This window comes from Molossus molossus, unplaced genomic scaffold (genome assembly GCF_014108415.1).
Source record: "Molossus molossus isolate mMolMol1 unplaced genomic scaffold, mMolMol1.p scaffold_m16_p_15, whole genome shotgun sequence".
NCBI classification, from domain to species: domain Eukaryota; kingdom Metazoa; phylum Chordata; class Mammalia; order Chiroptera; family Molossidae; genus Molossus; species Molossus molossus.
The window spans coordinates 38,750,537-38,773,832 of NW_023425350.1; the positions used below are offsets into that span (position 1 = coordinate 38,750,537).

Here is a 23,296-nt window from a genome sequence, read left to right on the forward strand (position 1 = left end):
TCCCAAATCCTCCCGGGCAGTGTGGCCCCTCCACACTGGGGCCTGGAGTGAGAGCTCATCGCCGGGTCTCGGGGAGCTGATACGTGGGATGGGAGAGAGGGCCCCACCCTGGAAACGTACAGCTGAAGACAATTCCTCCAGCCCGCCGAACGAGAACATGCATTTGTGAGCTGACCTGGAACTGGATGTTCACTGTGAAAGGAAAGAGGACACGTTCATCATCAGGCATTTAGTAAAGCAGGCCCCGTGGTAGGCTTTTGGGTGGACAGAGTGGTCCTGGTCCCTGCTGTCCTGAGCTTGCTTTGTAATGGAGGACAAGCATGAACCAGATAATCACAAAATACAATTACAAATTGTGATTATGTGCTGAGAAGGAACAGTCCAGGGTGCTGTGGGAGCATGTACAGGGCCTGACTTTAGCTTCACTTCCTTCTGCCTAAGTCGCATTGAAGCAGAGGTCTGTAGGAAGTGTAGGAGTCAGCCAACGGGGCCAGGAACTTGGAATCCGTGGGAAGGCCCGGAGGTCAGGCAGATCTCAGCTCACTCCGCGAACAGCAGGGCAATCTGGGGAGGATGGACTTGAGGCACCCAGGGGGGGGGGGGGGCGGTGCAGGCAGCAGCCATCTTCTGGAAATTGATCAGTTTCCCCTAGAAGATTCCCAGAGAAGCAAGGGTCAGGTCCTAGATGCTTCAACAATCATCTACAGCGGTTGTTGTCCAAAACGAGCCTCACTTCTGTGCCAAAGGACCTTGGTTCTCTGAGAATGGGGATTTCCAAGCTTGAGTGAACAGTGGAGTGACCAGGAGGCTTTGTTGAAGACAGGTTGCCAGGCCCACCCTCAGAGCGTTTGAGTTGGTAGGTCTGGGGTGGGGCCCAAGCATGTGCATGTCTAACAAGTTTCCAGGTGATTCTGAGGCTGCCGGTCAGGAGCCAGGTCTTTGGAAAATGGCGAGAAAATGCATGGGAAAATGCCCCGCTCGTGTGAACTTTGCCGTAGGCTGACCGCGGGCACTGCAGCTGCAGCTGAACTTGGATTTCGGGAAAAGTCCTGGGGACGCAGAGGCTGGGCCCGTGTTCTGGGAGGCAGCACGGCCAAAGGGGAGTCCTGTGGACTGGAAACAAAGCTGATGGACAGAGTTTCCTTCCACTCTGCAGGTGTCAACAGGAGCCTACAAGCGCCAGGTGCACGAGGTCCCCCTGGGGAAGCAGGTAACCGAAGCCATGGTCATTGAGAAGATCACCTGGGCCTCCTGGACAAGGTGACTGGAGGAAAACACTCCTCGAGGAAAAGGTCACAGGGAGTCCCTTGTCCCAGGCTCAGCCTCCAAGTTTGGGCATAGTGGGATCTGCAGAAGCTCAGGGATAGCGCTAGCTTTTCCTTGGGGGTGGGGGCAGGATGCTTCTTAGTACCAGTTGAGGCCACTGGATTGGATTTGACCTGGGCCTTGGAATGCAAAGTCCCCCTTTTTGTATGATGCATCCTACAAATCCCCAATCCCATCCAGCAAGCAAAAGGAAACCATCTCCCAGCTTTTTTTATTTTTTGCTTATTGATTTTCAGAGAGAGGAAGGGAGAGGGAAAGATAGAAACATTGATGAGCGAGAACATCGACTGGCCACCTCCTGCATGCCCCCCACTGGGGATTAGGCCCACAACCTGGGCATGTGCCCTACTGGGAATCAAACTGCACCTCTTGGTGCATGGGTCAACGCTCAACCAGTGAGCCACACCGGCTGGGTTTTTTTTTTAATCCTCACCTGAGGACATGTTTTTATTGATTTTGGGGGGTAGAGGGAGAGAAATATCTATATGAAAGTGAAACATCAATTGGTTGCCTCCCTCACGTGTCCTAACTGGGGAGTGAACCCAAAACTTGGGTACGTGCCCCGACCGGAAATTGAACCCACAACCTTTCTGTGTATGCTCCACCTGAGCCACACTAGCCAGAGCCCACCTCCCAGCTCTGGACCAGGCCCTCGGAATCACCGGAGGAAACGGGAGGGCTGGCCCTGCCCACCAGCTCGGGGAGAAACGGGGCCAGGTCAGGGGCAAAGAGCCACCACCCTGAGAGCTCCCACTCGTCTCCCACACACCCGGGACCAGGGGGAGGGCAAGAGTCCAGGAAGGAGGTAACTTTCCTTTCGGGGTGAAAGGGACCAGGGCAGAGAACAGGGAGAGCTGGGCAAGTGTACGGGGGAGGGGACGGAAGAGCCACAGGACCATCCTGCACTGTGGAACCCCCGCCCCCTGACCGAGCGGGCTGACTGTCCCCGCCTGTCCCCTCTGCTCCCCTCCCCTCGAACAGCATCCTGGGGGACGAAGTCATCGGCATCTGGCCGCGGAATGCAGACAAGGCTGATGTTAACTGCGCGTGTGTGACCCACGCAGGCCTGAACATCGTCACAGGAGATGATTTTGGGCTGGTGAAGCTCTTTGACTTTCCGTGCACAGAAAAGTTTGTGAGTCCTCCCCAGTCACCTCCCCACACTGCCTCCATGCTCACCTGTCCACCTGCCGTGCAGCGGCCACTCTCGGCCACCTGGGGCCTAGAGCAAGGGCAACCTGGGCCCAGCCCTGTGGGAATTTGGCAACCCCCAGCCTGTCAGCGCTCGCCAGAGGGAAGTCCCGGGAGCTGGGAGGGGAGGACATGGGGACACTGGCCGCTCATGGGGCGAGAACAAGACGGGAAGGCCAGGGGACAGCTGGCCGACAGCGTCCACACCGAACAGACGCTCACGAGTGCAGGAAGGCCCTGGGGAGAGGGGTTTGCGTCCTTCAGAAGTGGTCCGAGGTTCGGGGGGGGGGAGGGGGCTCAGCTGTCTCCATTCACTTTGCTCACAGGCCAAACACAAGCGTTACTTTGGTCACTCGGCTCACGTGACGAACATCCGTTTCTCCCATGACGACAAGTACGTGGTCAGCACTGGAGGAGACGATTGCAGGTACCCCTGACTAACCTGGCTGTGACCCGGGCCTGGTCTTCACCCCCACCTCAGGGTCCCGTGGGCCAGGCCCTCCCGGGCGTGGGGAGGGGCTGAGGGCGTAGGAATAGGACGTTCAGTGAGTCCCAGTGAGGACAAGGACTTCCCAAGTATAAGGTCTTTAGTGTCTGGTGACTCCCAACCCAAACCCTGGCCAGACCACTGGAACCGCCCTGGGACTGGCGAGGAGCCCAGGGCAGGGCCAGCGACCTGAGCCCTGCCGGAGGGAGGGACGGGCGAGACGGGCTGCACTGGGAGCTCATTACATATAGTCAAGGTAGAAGGACCTCGATCTGTGGACCTTTTAACTGGAAACTTCCAGTTGGTCACCAGAATTCTTAAGATCGATGATTAACCACAACCAAAGGGGTTTAAAAATACTATCCTTCGTTTCAGCCCCCCTAAGAAACAGGCAGGGCAAGTGCTACCCAGTTTTACATGAGAGCTCAGAGGAGGGGTGAAGCCCGTAGGCCCAGTACTCCTTAGCAGCAGAACCTCAATCCGCTATTTGGACTCTTGAGCCAGGGCTGCTTTTGACCTTAACCGCTGCTCAGTGCAAAACGGGCACCTTGTTGGGAGGTGCGACGGGTCTCCCAGTGTTTCGGAAGCACCCCACCAGCCTGCTCCTCAGCATTTCTCGGGTTTCTTCAGTCCCTCCACCAAGGGCATTTCCTGTTTGGAGTGTGGAGGAATGGGGGACTCTTCCTGAGCCCCTCTGCTTCTCCACATCTCCTGTAGTTGAAGGGCTTCACTGCAACGTGAATATTGGTTTCTGTCCCGCCCAAGGAAACCTCTTGGGGTGGGGGTAAAGGAGAAATGCTTACACTCCAGATAGCTTTTAAGTGGTCTTCGTGAGGTTGTGGAAGAGGCAACACAGGGAATTTGAACCCACTTCCTACTGCAAAGCATTGTGTAGAAAATGACCCCAAAGGACGCTTTCTGATAGCCTGCCGGGAGCACCCACCTCGTCCGCTGTGCCAACTGCTGCTGGCTGGCACTTAGAGCCCTTGAGATAGTACCGAGAGCAGCTCCCTGTGGAGTGGAAACACCTCCTCAAAGCTGCACCAGCCACACCGTCAACAAGCCAGCCATAGGAGACTTCGGGGAATCGGTGCTCAGCCCCGAGCAGGAGAGGCGAGGTGACGTTTGATTGCTATGAAAGGCTTAGAACTAACCTTTAAAACGCGAGGCCCCTGGGCCTTTGTAGCCATGGAGTGTCCTGTGATTCCTGGCTCTGTGTTGAACACTAGAAAGGGCTCTCCTACTCAAGTGGACTTGATAAGACCTTTTCAGTAGTAACAAGAGAGATAGTGAGAAGTCAAATTGCCAAAAGTCCTCACACTCAGCACAGATACTGGCTGCTGAAAGAGCCAAACAGAACAGAACAAAACAGACCTTTAATAACAAAATAGCACTAGATCTTTCACTGGTGGCAAGATCCCAGGTTCGCCTTTTTTTTTTTAAATGGATGTCACTGTACCACCTGAGCTCCACTCTGGAGCACTTGGCAAGATTGTTTTTTTGTCACTTGATGAAAGAATGATGTCCTGCCATGTAAAGTGACTGTTCGATCTGCATTTTCAGTGTATTTGTGTGGCGATGTCTGTAAATGCCAGAGACCTCTTACTGCTGCTGCTGCTGCTCCCACCCAGCACCCGCAGAGGCAGCGCAGCGGAGCCTGCTCACCCGCTGCTGGGAACCGCCCCTGCCGCCCCCGCCCCGGGCCAGGGAATGGTAAGACTGCTCCCATGCGAGTCTCCAAAACTGAGATGCAAGGAGGAAGGTCAGTTCTGAAATGTGAAGACTGCTTGCCGCTGGTCCCCAAACTAAACACTATGTGTACTAACGACACTGACAAAAATCCTATCTGACAACGTAGCCCACTGACAAAATGCAAAGCCTCGGTTACCCTAACCAATATGTAGCTTTTAATTTGCATCAAAACTTTTACAAAAGATGTTTTGCTATTATGTTTCTATATACTTTAAAAATGTTCATTTTTACAAATAAGTTGAATAAGACAGCTTCAGTTAGATGGACCGAAGTCCTAGAACTATCAATAGCCTCTGTTCACATTTAGCTTTCTAAACCAAATGAGCCATGTATAAACAAGTTGAGAAACTTAATTTTTTAACGTTTCGTTTGCAGAGTTTTATATCCATTAAGTGCCTTTGAAAGTTTCCAGTTGTGTGGGCTTGCTGTCTCACCTCCCACAAATTATCTCCTTTCTACATAAGGTGCTAAAACTTAAAAACTGAGGAGGGCTACTCTCAGGAGTTTCCTGGTCTGTCACCCACGTCGTGTGTTATGTCAAGGCTTCCCCAGGGAAGGACATATCCGCTACCTGCTTGGGAAATGGTGGCTATCGGGAGATGAGCAACAAAGAAATTCAGGAGGGAGGGAGTAGAATGAGTTTCCATTATGTTTAGTGCCAAACCCACAAAATCCAAAATAGAACTCAAATAAAAACAAATCTCTACTACAAAATAGAAGCAAAAAAAAAAAAAAAAAGCTCCAAGAGGATGAGCTGATTTGTCTTAAATCTAAATTGGTAATAAATGAGGTGACCTGAGGTTGACTGGGTTTACCACTCCCAGAACTGGGTTGACTTAGACACCACTGATTTGCTTCTGAATATATTATATATGTGTAGTGAAGTCCGGATTTTTAAAAAGGAAAAAAAAAATCTCTGCAGAACAAATTTCTAAACCCAAGCAATATTTGATAAACCAAGGTTATAAGACAAAATCTAGCTTAGAGTTCCTCAGAGCTGGTTGGATAACAGTCTGATTTGGACAATGTTAACCAGAAGACAGCTCCAAACCACCTCAATCGTACCTTACACTTGGCCAACCACTGACGGGAAGGGGCTGACGACACACGTTGGAGGCAGCACTGGTGACTCTGAGCACATATACACCAGTGAGTCCTTCCGGTCAGTGAATTAAATTCTGGATCTTGAGTTACTGGGCTAGTTGCAGTTGTCAGTTTAGAGAAAGGTGAAATGAAGCATTTTCAACAAAATAGATGAACATTTACCACAGAAGTGCTTCAGCATTCTAAATGGATTAGATCATTCATTAAGCTATTTTTATATGCCAATTTATTAATGCCTTACATTAATTCACTGATAGGTTGTTGGGCCCACAGTCAGAGTCCCTATGCAGTCCCAATTGTTTTCTGTAATCATGTGACTGGTGATGCTGAGTGATAACCATGTCTGCCTATACTGTATCACTGACCTTTCATACTGATTAAATCTTGCATTGAAATAACCATGTGGAAGAACAATAAATTGATCAATATGTACAACTATATTTGCAGAGCAATAGTGTCTGTGTGTCAAGAAAACTTCTTAAATCTTATTAGTAAACATTTATATGGTATGATTTTATGTATGTTCTAAATCCTGCACTGTATTCTGTTAAAATATTGGTGCATGAATTTATTTTCAATTATGAAAGTATAAAAAATACATAATTTAAAGACATTTTATGTGTCAAATAAATTTGATTATGTAAACATTTTTGTTTTCAAAGTAAACACAGCTACACGGTGAACTGAAAAACTTTTCTAAAACCCACTGGCCGAGGCACAGTCTCTACACCCCCTTTGTATGTCCTTTTAATCTGCTGCAGTTTCATGAACGCACAACACCAAACATTTTAAGTCTATAAGCTTTATTGATACTTCGCTTTTACAGTTCACAATGCATTCCACAGATTTAGTTCAGTACAGCTTAAACCACAATTGTATAAATCTTCATTTTATAATTCCTTGCATAACAATGTTTGATATTTGCAAACAACATTTTTTGGAAGCATTAGATTCAGTCCATAGATTTGGAGTTTGTGACAAAATTAACTACAGTAAGTCTGTGTGATGAAGTTCACATGTGAGTTCTATGTGCAGGGCATCGTTTCGTGTTGAAAACAGACGGCAGTGCTCCTAGAAATATATTTTTTCTGCTTATGTATTTGAAACTACACATGTATAACCAATGACTGAAATATCAAGCACTGTGGGGAAGCTGGAAGGGAAAGGTCTAAGCTTTGTGAAACACTATATATAGATATATATATAATCTATATTTACTTATATTGGCAATTAATATAACAGTAAAATTCACAATACACCTAGAGCATACCAGAAAGGCAAGCTTTTCACTCTTGCTTTAGTGGTATGATCTCGTCTAAACATTTCATTTCAGAAAATCTGCATCCTCAATCTACACAGACCATACACAGTGCACAAACTGTGAAAAGGGTTATTTTTTCTCAGCTTCACGTTCTCTGCAATTCCCAAAATACAGCAAGACTACCTGCAACAAAGTATACTATACAGCTTTCTCAGATCTTTTTTATTCACCAGTGCCTCGTATAGGAAGAGCAAATATGATTACAATTAAATCAATACATAGCAGCTTACAATACTTAAGATGATGAACACATGGCAGTCAAGAAGGTATTTTTCCCGGGACACCGCATTGCCAAAAATACAGACCTGTGAAACTGCAATGTCAAGGCGCCGTTCTTCCCTGACCCTCCCCCATGTAATCAAATGCATATCCCCTTGAAAGATAAACTCCTACTGTAAATTATTTCAGGCTTTTTTCATTCAGCTTTGCGCTTCAATCCAGGGATTTTTGCTTGGATTCTACAAAGGAAAAGGGGGAGGTCAATGCAAAAATTTTAAGTATTTTGTTTTCTACTTCTTAAAATGCTATCCTTTAAGAACTACTCATATAGTAGCTTAGCTTATACGACAAATGAAATCTTAAGGCTGTGAAGCTGTAATTTTGCTACCGTGGTCTCACGAATTAGTTTTGAAGGAAACCTTAAATACACGTGGTAAATGTAGGAGACAGTCTTTTGGCAGTTGTGTCACACTCGGGTCTGTTTGGGATTCGCTATGGACACTGCCTGAAACATGAACACAGCACTGTTCTCAAAGCCCAGTATGCCTTACCCTTAGTGGGAAAAAAAGGTGCAGATTTTAAATACTCACTTAGCCATAGCATCTTTGACACTCTGATTTGCAAGTCCTATGTAATGGTCTATCTGCGCCTGAAAGAGAAGTATAAGAGTTATTAGAAAAGTACCATTGCTGAAGAATCTGACTAACCATTACTATGACCCAACAAATGAAAGGCGTAAGCAACCACCACGTTTCTCAATTCTGTAAGACTTTGGAAACTGGTACTGAAACATTTATAAGTTCCACATAATAAGTAAGCTCTGAAATCTGCAGTTAAGAAATTACCTGATGCCGTTCATAAATAACAGGGATGCTGAAGAGTGAAATCAGAGCTGAAAAGGAAACACACAACCTTTAAAATAGACTGGTATGATTTAGGGAACAGACACTGAAAAGCCATCAACCTGGCAACACTCCTAAACTGGCCAGGCAGCGCTGCTAAGGAAAGGACAATCCTCAGGCTCTCCTGGCGCACCTGCTGGTGGGGGCCACGCCAGAGCACTGCGTTAACCAAGGAGGCTGCAGATCATGTCACACAGACTTTATAAAATACAGGTGATTCCCAGTTAGGTAGATTTATGATTGTTCCTTCAGATAAGGCCACCCCTGTTCTGGTTTATCACTGTTAGTTGGAGCAGTCTTCGGGAACTAAAGTAGCATTTCAATAAACAGTACTGGCAATTTATTTTAAGACATCACAACCTCAAACATACCTCCTCCTCCGTTTTTCCTACAATATAAGAGTATTCTCCAATAAAATCTCTAAGATCCGTGCACACAATTTTTTTCCTGCAATTTTTCATTCCAATGCTTTTGTAGACTTACCCAAAATCAGTAGTGTCAGACCATTGAACAAGGCACCAACATAGGTAAATACCCACATCAACACTGCAAACTATAAGAAAATAACGTTAGCCTATTAAAAACAAAATTCAAGTAAAGTTTCTTAATTAAGCTTTCAAATAAAAGCATCCCAACCTAGTAGAGGCATATTCCTTGGAGACTTGGTAAAGTAATACGAATATTTTATTTCTAAGTCACTACTCTCAATTCAGGATTTCAGAATCCTAATGAAAACAATAGATATGATTCATTTTCTCTTAACTACACTACCAAGTAGCTGATTCTGTTTTCTCTGAGATCAGAAAACATGCCAAAGGTACACCTTAATAACTCCAGTTCTAAACTAGCATTTAGCTTTTAAATGGGGACTGAAAAGGTACTGTGAGAATTCCCTATTAAAACTGATTTTAACGTACTAACAAATTTAATTGTTTGAAGATCTACGTGAGCCGAATAATTCAGACACTAAAATCTCAGACACCTGAATGAGTAACAAAGGGGCACGGAGTACTTACTATCAAGGAGACCAGATTTCAGGTACCAAAAATACCACCTCTAGCATTTTATTAAGGATCTGAGGCCCTGTTTGCCACATGATACATGTTTTACAGCCATAGTTAACCCTGGGAATGAGGACTCAAACTTGTATACCTACTAATAAAATCGACCATTCTTCTTCTTTAGCCACTACCTTCTTTGTTTATTTAACAAACACTAATAGTCCTTATATATTAGCTCCAGGCACTATTTTAAATGCTTTACAAATAAAAACTCATTTATTCCTCTTGACAACTTTATGAGGCAGCACTATTATCACAACCACAGCAGATGTGGACACTAAAGAAAAGAGAGGTGAACGCCTCGCCGAGGGACGATTTCACTGTCCCGTCCATCGAGGAAGGCAGTCTGGGAAAGGCTCTGCTCCCAAAAAGTGGTCTTACTTTGAGAAGTCTTCTATTTCCTCTCCACACTTCAGTTTACTCATGAATGGCTGGATAAGAGAATTTTGAGTTTTCCTCCAGTTCTAAAACTTGTTGACATTGTATAGTACAAAGACGCAATTACAGTTCAAAGCAGTTCTTGAAGACTTATAAACACAGCCAGTCTGGATTTTATTAAATATTCATACCAGCAATTCCTTTGCTGCTTATTAAAAGCCTTCATGTGTCTGGCAATCGCTCTGCACTATTCATTAGGCAACAAACCTATCACCACGACGCCACCATCTAACAGGGATATTTAGGCACATGAAGCGTGTCAATGAAAAGGAGAGGGCCGTTACCAGCTCCCTCACCTGAAGCAGGGGTTGGTGACCTTTCTGTAAAGTAAAATAGTAAGGTAAAACAGTTTAGGTCTTGTGGGCCACAAGGGCTCTCTGTCACATCTTTGAACATTATCCTTTAAAAAATGTAAAAAACCATTCTTAGTTCCCAAGCTGTACAAAACAGGCCACGGGCCAGTTTGCTCACCTCTGGGTCTAAAACATATTTTTCTTTATTCAACAAAATCTGACTGAATGCCTACTATGAGCTGGGTACTGAGCAATCATTGTGTTGAAACTCTAGTAAGCTTATTTACTGCAGGTTAAGAAGACACTTTGGATTCCTCCACCAATTGTCAGTTCTACAAATAGCAACACTAACTATCCCTACAATTGAATTTAATTAATGTTCAAGCATTCTTAACACCTGTCGATTGAAAATTAGATGCTGCCCCGGTCTTAGCAACTGCCGTGGAACCACTGTAAAGGTTTGGAGCATGACTCTAGTTAGCAAGCCTTTTCCCTCTCTCAGTTCTACAGATTCCTATTGCAGAAGCTAAATATAATTTCTGCACTTGAGCAAGTTTACTATAGACCAACAGCTATCTTCATCTATCACCATCTACAAGTCCAAAGGGAAAAGAGTCCGCCTGCCACATTTGAGAAGAAATTGCTTTAGCAATAAAGACACCCTATATGACACATACAGCAAAAATAAGTCCTGATTTGGTCACTAAGTCACGGACAAGGTCCACTCCAAATCCACAAGGAGAGAAGCCTGGCATCTAAAGGGCTCACGGAGTCCCTGACCTAAAAGCCAGGCTCTCCAGAGGCAGAGAGGAACAGAGGGAGGCTTCAGATGTCCGCGGGGCCAGGCCGGCGACATCCGTGCGCGGGAAGCCGGGGAGGAGGCAGACAAATGATGCATTCCCCCTCTCGAGGCGCCCGCAGCCCAGCCCAGCCCGCTGCATGCTGCCGGCCAATGCTGCCACATTTTCCCATTGTGAGAGAAACCAGAAATTCACTTTTTACATGCTGTCACAGAATTTTTAAATGTTGCAGCTGTTGGGAGAAAATGCAACACTTCAGACACCCAAAACAAAAATACTGGGTAAGGGTCTCCAGAGAACACGCCACCAGAAGAGAAAGGTGGTAAAGACCAGCATCTAGCAAATGCGCAACTACTGTAACTGTTAGAGAACAGCAACCACCTTTTTTTTCTTTTTAATTTACATTAGGTTAGTAACTTCATCAAAAGTTAAGTGCTGTTATCATCCCTATATTGGAGGAAAGCAAGGTGCAGAAAGATTAAACAAGTTGCCAGACCAGAGGTCACAACGATCTCACGTTTATCTGACTCCAGAATCTATCCTCTGTAAAACCACTCAGGTAACCATGATAAAATGGGAATTCATGGTGAATATGCACACTATCATAAAAAGGCAGGAAAAAAGGTCAATAAACACTTTAAAACCAAACAAAAGCTGCTCTTATCTCAGACCTACAAATTCTATGGTATTTCATGGCAAATACTTTGCAACATTACAGTCAATGCAAATTAACTGGAACTCAAAGCTCATCTCCCTTAGGGCAGTAATGAAGCCAGAGTAAAGAGGGATAAAGTCCAATGAAGGTCTAACAAATATTTACTGAAAGAGGGCAAGGGCCGTGTCTTGTTTGTCTTTTGTCCAGGGGAATTAAATTTGATTGTGTATCACATACCTCATTAAAAAGCTCTATGGATTTTTATTAGATGACGTCACAATGGGGGTGAAAGGGGACATTTTTAGAGAAAATATAGGGAGGGTGCTTAACAGAATTTCAGAAATGACTGACAATTCTGGCATTTTTGGATTTTTTCTGCATTTTTAAACACTGAAAAGTATTTGACCTTTTTTGATATCTTCAGCTTTATTCATTAATATTACTTTGACCATCTCTACATTTTCTCCAGCCCATTTCCCTTCTAATTTTTCTGTGAGCCCAAGAAACCAGAAAGAGAACTGTCAAAATGTGTATGTTAATAACTTCTTAAGAGCCTGAGGGCTAGATTTCAATGTTCTTTTGGGTCAGCTATTTCTGGAGTTCATGCCTTTTTTGCTCATTTTCAGATTTAGGACTGTATTGTGGAACATTATGGTTGGCTGATGTTCAGGCAAGTATAGCTAGAAATTTTCTTATAATTTTAATGTATACTTTCACTGAAAGTCACAGAACTGCTGTCATTCAGAGTCTAATATGTAACACTTCAGTCTTTATCACCCAAAGCCATGGGACAGAACAATAAGAACCAGTGTCTAAAACATCTGATCTTATATCTAGGTAAATAAAATTATTAGACTTTTTCTTGGGATTTGAGGTTTCAAAAGTCAGGAACCTCATGAAGCTCAAAGACTTACTCAAGAGGCCCCAAAGCTGAGCCCAGCAGGGACGGTCTCAGGCTTTTCTTTTACAGAGTAGGGAGTAGGGAGAAACTATAACGCACGGGTTACAGCTCAGTGCCACCACTTTTAAAACAGTGACCCTCCAAGCAGTCTCCCCAGGAAATTAAGTCACCTCCCATTCCCTGGTAAATCTTACAGCTCCCCAGGTGGTTACAATGTGCAGCCAAGACTGAGAACCACTGTTTTAAAACAAGAACCCTTATCAAAGATCCCTTGTACAGAAGGGCAATCACAGAAATGAAACTAGACTCTAACTAGGTGGCTTAAGTTTGTTCAGTATCTTACACTAGTTTTCCGGTGGTGATGGGTGTTATGTAAACAAAGCGGATACGTATTAGGTTAAATAAAGTTATCCAGCCTCTTTCTGACTTCTTAGGCACTAATAAACTAACATACATTAGAGTCTCCAAGGAAAGGAAACATACACAGCGTTCACACTTAATTTTACGGAAGAACATTCCTCCTTTACTTCCCCTTTTATTCATTTCCTCCTCTTACCTCATGTCCGGCACTCGACTGAACAAACCCACTTTACAAAATACAACTTTTAAAACAAAGCCTACAGACTGTTCAAAACACTGGGCTGTGGTGGAATTTTATATTCATGTTGGAAGTAAGTTCTATTGAATGGAATTAGGAATATTTTGACAGTGCCTCTGCCCATATTTACCTAGAATTAATCCTTAGAGAAATGGATTGTTGCTCACTCTATGGACACTTGAAATCTTTTCTAGGACTTGGAAGCTTATAGTTAATTGCAGAGGAGCAAACTAAATGGAATGATTACACAGAGTTTATGGGGGAGATCTGCAGAACACATCTGTAGCAGGCCAAGTCAACCACCGGAGGCCTAGCCAGGCACAGCGACAACCATGTCTCACACCAGGTCTTTCATAGGCCTGGTTGTTTCTTTGATCACATTGAAAAGAATAGGCTCCTTCCTCACACTGCCTCCAAAAAGGTAATAAGGAGAACGAGTTTCACACACTAACGACAGTGGCTCTAAATTTTTCAGTTTCTGAGGAAGAAGGTTTCAAATGGAAGTAATGGTAATTGTGACCCAGAATCTAGAAATGTAGATTATATGAATCTGAGGGCACCAAATCTTTATGAAGACAGTGAGTTAGAGAGAAACTTCTTCTAAATTTTTACTTAAAAGCTATTATTTTAAATAAGCCATAGAGATTGATACATCTATTTTCTAAATTAAAGAAAATTACAATGAGACGAATTCCCACTGCACTTTCTTGAAATTAGGGTAGTTTCCATTTTCTAAGCTATGAATCATATAAAATCAAAGTAATTCCAATCAAAAACTGGTTCCTAAACATTAAAGAAATTCAGTGTTCCACAAATTCACCTGGTAACTAGAGAGACTGGGGATATTTATTAGTAAACTTTCCACAGATTTAAAACTGAATATGGGAAATAAATAAATCAGGGCAAATCAATTTTCCTTTATGTTGAAAAGGTAAAAAGAGAGTCATTTTAATTATGTGTCCAAGAGCACTGAGTTTTTTATCAGCTTTTTTTCAATAAAAGACATTTTGAGCAAGTATCCTGTGTTCTATAGTCGCCTTATTCAGTGGAAACAAACAGATGGAATCGGTACTACTCACACACAATGACATCAAGAAAAGGTTAACTAAAGTCACCTCATGTAGCAGGAACCACAAGGTTGATCAAGGAAGACCTCATGTATTTTATCAGAATGTGTACTCATCACCTTTGCATCTAGAGAAAGACAGATCCCTTGCCTTACTCTTTTGCCTCAATAGATTTTGAAATCTAAATGCAAAGTTCAACAGTATGGTGATTACAAGAGGGAAAGGGGGTTGGGAGGTAGAAGAGGGTATAGGGAAGCTAAATGGTGAGGGAAGAAGACTTGACTTGATTCAATACAGAGACGGTGTATTACAGAACTGTACACCTGAAACCTGTATACTTTTATTAACAATGTCACCCCAATAAATTCAATCAAAAAAATTTTAATGCAAAGTTCATTCTATGTGCTAATATGTTGAAACAACTATGACTTATTTGGTGCCCTAAAGAATCACCTTCTTGCCCTGGCCGGCTTGGCTCAGCGGTTAGAGCGTCGGCCTGCGGTCCTGAGAGACCCAGGTTCGGTTCCTCCTAAGGGCACGTACCTCGGTTGCAGTTTGTCCCCGGCCCTGCTTGGTTGTGCGGGTGGCAGCCACTCGATGTGTTCCTTTCACATCGATGTTTCTCTCTCTCTCTCTCCCACTCTACCTGAACAAAAAATGGAAAAATGTCCTCGGGTGAGGATAAAAAAAAAGAATCACCTTCTTGCCCTGGCTGGTTTGGCTCAGCAGTTAGAGCGTTGGCCTGTGGTCTGGAGAGACCCGGGTTCAGTTCCCGCTAAGGGCATGTACCTCAGTTGCAGTTTGTCCCCGGCCCTGGTTGGGTCGTGCGGGTGGCAGCCATTCGATGTGTCCCTTTCATGTCGATGTTTCTCTCTCTCTCCCCCCCACTCTATCTGAACAAAAAAATGAAAAAATGTCCTCGGGTGAGGATAAAAAAAAGAATCGCCTTCCGGGGAAGTCACTAGGCAGCTTTCCTTGAGCTCTGTCTGGACTTGTCAAAAGTACTACTCAGGAAAACCATTTGTATAAATTCTCTTCTTTTATTTTTTCTTTTCAAAACTACTGCTAATCCTTAAGGAGAAAAAGTAGTAAAACTATTAATTTTAATGCAGGTTTTTCGCCCCCAATATTAAGAAACAAAGACAGTCTTAAAAAACAAAGAAAACTTTATAAAAGTAAAATGTTCCAGGAAGTAAATCTATCTCATTATGTATAACTTTCTGTGACTTTTCAAATTAGCAAAATCACTCAAGGTAAGAATTTATCAAGTTCAGTTTCTCCCATTTATGCTAGCTTCCTCATGAATAACAACTGCTTAAAAAAAACCTAAGGTAATTTTCGAAAGAAATTTTAAAATTAGATTTAACAGCAAAAAGAAATTCTTTAGCTCATAAAACTTATTCAGAAAATTCCTCAGATCTTACTTTCAAACATCCGGGCAAAACAGATTTAAAAAACTTTTCAAGTTTTTAATCAGGCTTCCTCTAATATCTTCTCTCTCCTCTAGCAAATAATTTCCACACCTATAGACACCCATAGGACAGTATACGGATGACAATAAACTCTGAAAAAGCAAGTAATTGTTCTTAAAGTGGAAACTTTAAACTCAAACCCGTAAAAATTGGAACATAATCATTCTTAGATTAACTTGTTTTTTTTTAACAGACTTCAAGAATGCCTCTTTTCTCTCAAGAAAAAATGTTAAATTATAACACATATAGCTGCCTTCACAGCTATACTGTGCAAACATGAAGGGTGACTTTTGGTTTATATCTGCTGCAATCTTTTTTTATTTTTATCCTCACCTGAGAACACTTTTGCATTTATCTTCAGATAGAGCGGGAGGGAGAGAAGGAGAAAGAGAGAGAAACATTGATGTGAGCAGGACACATCAACTGGTTGCCACTCACACCCCAACCAGGGCCGGTGACAAACTGCAACCGAGGTACGTGCCCTTAGCGGGAACCGAACCCAGGTCTCTCTGGTCCGCAAGCTGACATCTAACTGCTGAACCAAACCGGCCAGGGCTGCAGTTTTTATTAAGTCTACAAAAACAGTAACTCTCTCCTCTATCAAGTGTCCTGATGCCTTAATTTGAAGTCACCCCTACCACTGCTAAATTCAGAGGTGTTCTCTGCTGTTGAAGCTCTGCATCACTGGTTATAATGTTTCTTCTCAATCAATTTCCATCCACAAACCCTTTATCTTAAATTATACTACTACCTTCTCCTCAATAATTTTTCATACATGTTCTACCCCAACAAACATCACTTCAATGAACAGGAACTGATTTCTTCTAGGACCCATGTATACAAGATTCTATTCCATTTAATCCAAAATGTTTGTTTCCTTTTGAAATTAACTAATCAAACATCCCAAATAACATAACCATCTTTTTTACTTACATACTGACATCAAAGTACTACGACCAATAAGTCACCAAATGCAAGCACTCTACACAAGAGATAGATAATAAGAAAAGGAAACTCACAGATAATAGTTTGGGGAAAGCAGGAGGAGGGGGCCAAAGGGGGAAAAAAGAGGGCACACCTGTAATACTTTCAACAATAAAGATTTTTTTAAAAGAAAACAAAATAATTACCATTAACATTATTAGCAACTAAGTGGGGTTCCAAGTGTTAATCTGAGAGAGACATACAAATGAAAATAAAGTCTCTCTATTGGCTTAGTAAGGAGATGTTTGTTAAAAGCAATTGGGCATTTAAACCTATTCTGACCAGCCCAGAAATTGTTTCACTGGGTCTAGAGGCCAAAGCATCCTATTGCTATGATATCCTTGGCTGGCATGATACACTGAAAGCCAGAGCGTTGCTCTTGGAAAAGAAAATGACGATAATTACTACCGCAGTACATTTCTACATAGGCTTAGATTGGAAAGAAATTTGTCTTATGTAGAGTCACAGGCAATAACACACCAAACACAAATGGTAAGTTCTACACCAAAAAAAAGCATTAATGTCCCCAAAGCCCCAGTGCTTGGGGCTCATGTTACATGACTGTTTAGTGGCTTGAGTCAGTCTGAACTTTGGGAAAGTTCATTTGCAAGGTGAGACTCTTAAACAGCTGCTATGTAGCAAGATCCAAAATTGAAAGAAAAACTTCCAACAATTACCAACTGAAGACTAGTTGAGGTGTTTCAGAATATTAAAACTCTTCCAGAATAAACAGGAAAGTGTCCAAGATATGAAATAACTTATGTGTGTACATGAATCACACACAAGGTAAGAAATTAAGCACTAGACTCTAAAAACAAAATCAACCAGATTAAATCACATCCAGTATTAAATCTATTATTCTTTATTCTGATTATCTTTAATTTTCTCATTTTTAATTTTTATGTCCAAAAGTATGAATTTATAACTTATTTTCCTTTAAAAAGGAAAAGTATCCCCCTCCATCTCAAATATCTGATTGGATTATGGATCTTGAGACTCAAGTTTACTGTAACATGATTTCATTACATCTTTATCATTTACCTTAACATAGAAAAATAGAATGATACTCCTAACTCTTTTGATATTAAATTCTGGGTATGTGAAAAATGAAAAGCAAATAAACTTACCTTCAGAGAATCAACTAAATCATCAACTAAGAAGAGGCGCCTGAGTTCTTTTATCGTGCAGTTCACATGACCAAGAGCAGAATTACTGTATTTCTGAACCAACTCCTCAGATATAGCAACGTCAGATTCCAAATATGCCCTAGGAAACAAAACACACCATAATTGTCACTGATTGCAGTGATTTTCCTGTATGTCTGCATTCAGCAATTACATATCTATAAAAAAAAAAAAGACATTAATAAAATATTTTACTATAAAAGTCTTCTGTTTGCAAAGTAAGCACAATGCCAAAATTCGCCAGGCAAGGGGTATTTCACTGATATATGCTATCAGCTGACGAGCACAGAAGAAGGGATATGTTTTGAAGCCAGACTGATCTGACCTTGAATCTTAAGGTCTGCCACTTACTTAGCAGTATAACTTGGGAAAGTTATTTAGTCTTCCCTCTAAACCTCAGTTTCTTCATTTATAAAATGGAGAGTAACATGAGGATTCAGAGAGTAAAGTACTTATCACAATCAGATACAAAGTAACACTCAGTAAATGGTAGTCATTATCATGGATTTGTTTTTTTCTTCAAGTTGACATTATGTTGTTTCATTAAGTTTTCCTAACAAAGATCCTATTCATTTCCAAATAACTGCACACTCTTAGCCTAATCTTTAGGAAACTGCCCAAGATGTCAATACCCAGACTATGAAAGGCTGATGAAAGTATAGTGGTGATCCCAGTAAACATAATAGCTCTGTTAATTTAGATACCCTAATCTATACTGAGATAGCTGGAATTGTTAACTTTAAGAAGACAACACTAATGGGGGGGGGAGGGGAGTCAAGTCTGTTTCAAAGAAGCCATTTTATCTTGGCAGTAGAACCAAATCAGAAGAAGTGATAGCATTCTCCCTAATCTATTGGAAGTAGTTCCTTATTCAGTCACTTCCCCATGTCAGTAAACATTACTTACACTAAAAAACATTTTTCTCTGATTTTTCTCCTTTTCTCCACAGTTTACCTCTTCAATATGCCCCAAATATATCTCGTTTCTATATTCACTATGCCATCACGCTAGTTTAAGTACTCATTATTTACAAACTGGAATGTTCTACCAGTCTCCAAACAAGTCCCTAATCTGTCAGCATCCTAATCGATTCCCTTCAGCCAATGGTAGATTAGTTTTATTTGAGCTTCCTAGATAGTGCGATTAAGCATGGACACAGGTGGGAGTTAGAACACCTGCTATTACCTAGCTATGTAACCTTGCAAAGGGTATTTAACTTCTCTGGGTTACAGTTCCAACTCTGTATAAAATTAGAGAAACAGACTTTCCTAAATTCCTCCAGTCTCAAACATTCTGTGATGCTTTGGCTCCAATCTTGCAACTAGAGCCCTCCTAACTCTTGTTCAACCTTATTTCCCACTACTCACTATACTGTAGCCAAAAAAGAACCATTCATCAAACATCTTTTAATCTTAATGCCTTTTGTTGATCAGTTTTCCCAACCCACAATGCTCCTCTCACCTGATGATATACACAGTCAGTTGGCCCCATCTCAGATCCCACCCACACATGAAGCCTCTTCTGCTCTCTTCCCTGCAGCCCTGTTATGTAACTCTAACAATGCTTTCTGTCATGTGATTCTTACAGTATTTACCATATCCAGCCCTGAAATATGAACATATGTATACTCGTATATTTTTCCTACTAGAGTATAAACTGTTAAGGACCAGGAATATATCTTTACTAGTACAATGGTCTAGCACAGTTTGTTTTTAACAAACAAATATTAAATTATTTTCAAGTTAAAATGGTCTGAGATTCACATCTCTCCTTAGATAAGCAATAATTTATTATGCAGCTATGAGAAATACAGAAAAGTGGCTGATATAACATTGGTTGGTATTCTGCTTCTTTGTGCCACTGATTCTGTTCTTGCTGAAGATAAGATGCTTGGCCTGTGAGCACAAAGGCAGCACACTCCATCAACGGCATCCTATTGATATTGACATTTGTTCAACTGGCATTTATGTGCTATTAATGTACTGCACACTAATGTACACAATAGTGAAGATGACATCATACAGTTGTATATAATACCTGTGGTCACTGGAGAACTTAGAAAAACCATCCAACAGGCTTAAATGGCATGTTGGCTAAATGTACTTTATAATGACTTAGCCTTTAAGTGAAGAATACAGTGTTTCCAAGGAAATAAAGAATCGAGAGCCCTGGTCAGTTTGGCTCAGCGGTAAGAGCATCGGCCAGTGGACTGGAGAGTCCGGGGTTTGGCTAAGGCCACGTACCTCAGTTACAGTTTGTCTCTGGCCCTAGTTGGGGTCATGTGGGTGGCAACCACTCAGTGTGTCACTCTCACATCGATGTTTCTCCCTCTCTCTTCCCCCCTCTCCCCGTCCCACTCTATCTGAAGATAAATGCAAAAAAGTCCTTGGGTGAGGATAAAAAATAAATAAAATAAAATTTAAAAAAAAGAATAGAGAAATTATTCTCTAGTTTTTTTTCCCCAAAGTCTTCTTTAAAATCCATAATGTATAAAATGTACACTGTAGATAATTTAGAAGTTTTAGCTTGACAATGTTTTTAAATATTCCAATATAACTAGTTAAAAATCACATTCCTTGATGATCCGGGAGATGATGCGGCTCTGCATTCTGAAGCTGCAATTTCAGGTTACTAAGCTCCAAGCTGCTCCCGCCTGTGCGACAGGGTGACACCCTCTATCCCACAGAGCCGCCCGCACATAAAAGGCCAGACACACTCAGCCATTCAGTAAATGCTGGATTCTCCCCCAAACTTTGTAAGATAAGAGTAAGCTGAAGAGAAATAAATCACTAGTCAAATAATAAGCAAAATAATTTAGTAGGTCTCTTCCTGTAAACTGTGAAAACCAATTTAAGCCTCCCATTAACATCAACTGGATAATGTTCAAGATAGTTTCATAGTCATTTATGCCCAAACAGATTCTTGTCTTGTCAAAATAGTTTTAAAATGTTTACAACTTATTTCAAAAAACTGTCCGTAGATGAAACCATGAGAGAACATTTCAAAGCCGTACTCAGTGAAATAGGAGTTAATTCTCAGATCACTATGAGCCAGGTTAAGTAGCTAGGTCTTGAAAGCAAACACAGAACCAAGTAAAATGTATGATAGATTAGGGTGTCTGGGAGCTAAAAAGGCAGCATGAAAATGGGCACAATAACCTAGAAAGGATAAATAAGAGACGACAAATATATTTGGAATTCATCCTATAATGTACAGAAAGCCCCCGTCCCTAAAAATGTGATAAAAGTGCTATTTGAGAGAAGTTAATCTGACACCTGTAAGCAGGAGCCAGTTTGGTAACCAGTGAAGCCCTGCATGGGGAAGGCAAACATTTTCTGTACGCAAAGGGCCGGGTAGTACTTTAGGCTTTAATTCCATATGGTCTGTCACAACTACTTAACTCTGCTATTACATCATGAAAGCAGCTAAATGACTAAGTATGGCTGTTTCAATAACGTTTGATTTACAAAAGCTGACGGCAGACTGCATTTGGCCCGTGGCCGCAGTTTATGAACTCCTGCTCAGGGCTGAGGGAGGGGGCAGGGGGCCACACAAAATTTAGTTATTTTGTTTCCTATGAAATAGAAACAAAGATAACATCAAAACCGGGACCCTGGAATTAGGATAATAGTGGTGTTACTGATAGAAATGCACAAAGTTTGAGAAAAAAGGTTCCCTTAAAAACATGAGTTAGTGGTTGTTGGGGCTGGGTGAGTCTTGACTGCTAATGAGTATGAAGTGTCTTTCTGATGTGATGAAAATATCTGGAATTAGATGGTGGTGCTTGTACAATTCAGTGAACACACTAAAAAGAAAAAGAAAAATCACTGAATTTTAAGTGAATTATATCCCAACTTTTTAAAGGGGGTGGGAAAACATGCCAAGCATGAAGCGAGCCAGAGACTCAAACTAAGGTTTGCACCATTTAGCAATCAGATACACAATGCTAGCATGTATACTTGTAAAAATAAGGGCAGCCGAGGATGGTTTAGAGATAAGGAGTGGCTGAAGTAAAGGAGGTTGCCAAAGGCCAATACAAAAGTAATGCCTTAAGGAATGAGAAAAAGAAACTAGATAGAGAAGGAATGGTAAGAAAGATACAGCATGACAAGAAAGCATAGCAGAAAAATATAAACATACTAGTAGAAAGAAAGGTATTTCTAACATCAAATAGCATAAAATGTAAGCAATAAAGAAAATATAACTCTCACCAATCCTAACCATGTTAAAAAGAGAGCTTCCGCCCTGGCCAGTTTGCTTAGTGGTTAGAGCGTCGGCCCACAGACCAGAGCATCCCAGGTTTGGTTCCCGCCAAGGGCACGAACCTCGGTTGCAGTTAGTCCCCAGCCCTAGTTGGGGTCATGTGGGTGGCAACCAGTCAATGTGTCTCTCTCATATTGATGTTTCTCTCTCTTTTCTCCCTCTCTAACTGCCGCTCTATCTGAAGATAAATGCAAAAATGTCCTCGGGTAAGGATTAAAAAAGAAAAAAAAAAAAAGACAGCTTTCATTAAAGTAAAATCAGACATCCAACACCTACTTCTCATCAATATTACTACTGAGTAGTACAGTTAGGCTAATGATATATAAACCCAGTCTTTTCCATATGAGCCTATAAAATAACCTTTAGGAAATCTCAAAAGCAGATGCTTTTGGTACAGCTTTTTAGCAAAAATCTGCAATTATCTATAAGCAGTAAAAAAAAAAAAGAGCATGCCTGTAGCTCTACAGGTGGTAGAATAAAATCTTCATACAAATCCTGTTTACAGTGTTGCCAAAATTTGCCTGTTTTCCAGACATCTCACCTGAATGGGTGGCCTTCATCTGACTTCTGGATAGCCTGGATCACACCCTTATATATCCTAAAGCTGATAGTCACAGAGAGCAGTGCCAAGGCAATGTAGGCCGTTACACTCACAATGCTGAACACTGTCAATGAAAGCAGTAGGAATAAGCTGGCACCAAACACCACTCCAGTCTTCTTAATGTCTCTCCAATAGAGGAGGTCGACAACTGAAAATCAGAACAGAAATCTGAAATTAGAATGTTATTTTAACCATTTTAAACATTTGTATTTGCTTCACCCCCAACACACACAAAAGGTCTCTAGGTAAAGCCAAAACCTAAAACATTAAAGATTAACTTTATAAACTACATTTTAAACCCACTCTAAGTTGTATATTAGAATAATACCTGCATTTATTTCTATTTACTATAAAATGTTTGTCATGTAAATCTATGTCCTACATGTCCAAATAGTTCTGGCTATAAAAATTTATCAAATCTCTCAAGCCCAGCATAACTGACTTCTAATCCAAAACAATTTGTCTTAAAAATCATCTTGAGGTTTTCATCTTCATACAATGCATGATATATACCCAAATGACAAGAAAAAGTTTTAGCATACATTCACTAGAATGAGATACTTCAGTGACACAAAAATATATTTATCTAGAGAGGAATCACTAATTCAAAAAATGTTGAGAAATTAAAACTACTAAAAACTACACGAGTTTCACAACTCTGCTTTTAAGAGATTGAT

The 23,296-nt window shown here is 41.6% G+C and overlaps 2 protein-coding genes across 11 annotated transcripts in view; one reads left to right on the plus strand and one right to left on the minus strand.

Annotated features, from left to right (window-relative positions):
* Positions 1-6,505, plus strand: part of EML6 (EMAP like 6) — a 242,075-nt gene extending 235,570 nt beyond the window's left edge. For 3 of the 4 annotated variants that reach the window (XM_036262729.1, XM_036262728.1, XM_036262727.1), the window contains 4 exons: positions 1,157-1,260; positions 2,308-2,461; positions 2,844-2,944; positions 4,568-4,695. In XM_036262729.1, coding sequence (XP_036118622.1) covers positions 1,157-1,260; positions 2,308-2,461; positions 2,844-2,944; positions 4,568-4,592 — 384 coding nt within the window. In that variant the 3' untranslated portion in view covers positions 4,593-4,695. Of the gene's footprint in view, positions 1-1,156; positions 1,261-2,307; positions 2,462-2,843; positions 2,945-4,567 lie in introns of all 4 variants that reach the window. The other variant, XM_036262726.1, reaches the window with a different exon arrangement.
* A 141-nt stretch (positions 6,506-6,646) lies between these two features.
* Positions 6,647-23,296, minus strand: part of RTN4 (reticulon 4) — a 65,525-nt gene continuing 48,875 nt past the window's right edge. For 6 of the 7 annotated variants that reach the window (XM_036262177.1, XM_036262174.1, XM_036262175.1 and 3 more), the window contains 6 exons: positions 22,560-22,767; positions 17,699-17,837; positions 8,786-8,855; positions 8,246-8,292; positions 7,991-8,049; positions 6,647-7,639 (listed from right to left, as the gene is read on the minus strand). In XM_036262177.1, the coding sequence (XP_036118070.1) occupies positions 7,597-7,639; positions 7,991-8,049; positions 8,246-8,292; positions 8,786-8,855; positions 17,699-17,837; positions 22,560-22,767 (566 nt within the window). In that variant the 3' untranslated portion in view covers positions 6,647-7,596. The remainder of the gene's footprint in view (positions 7,640-7,990; positions 8,050-8,245; positions 8,293-8,785; positions 8,856-17,698; positions 17,838-22,559; positions 22,768-23,296) is intronic. The other variant, XM_036262176.1, reaches the window with a different exon arrangement.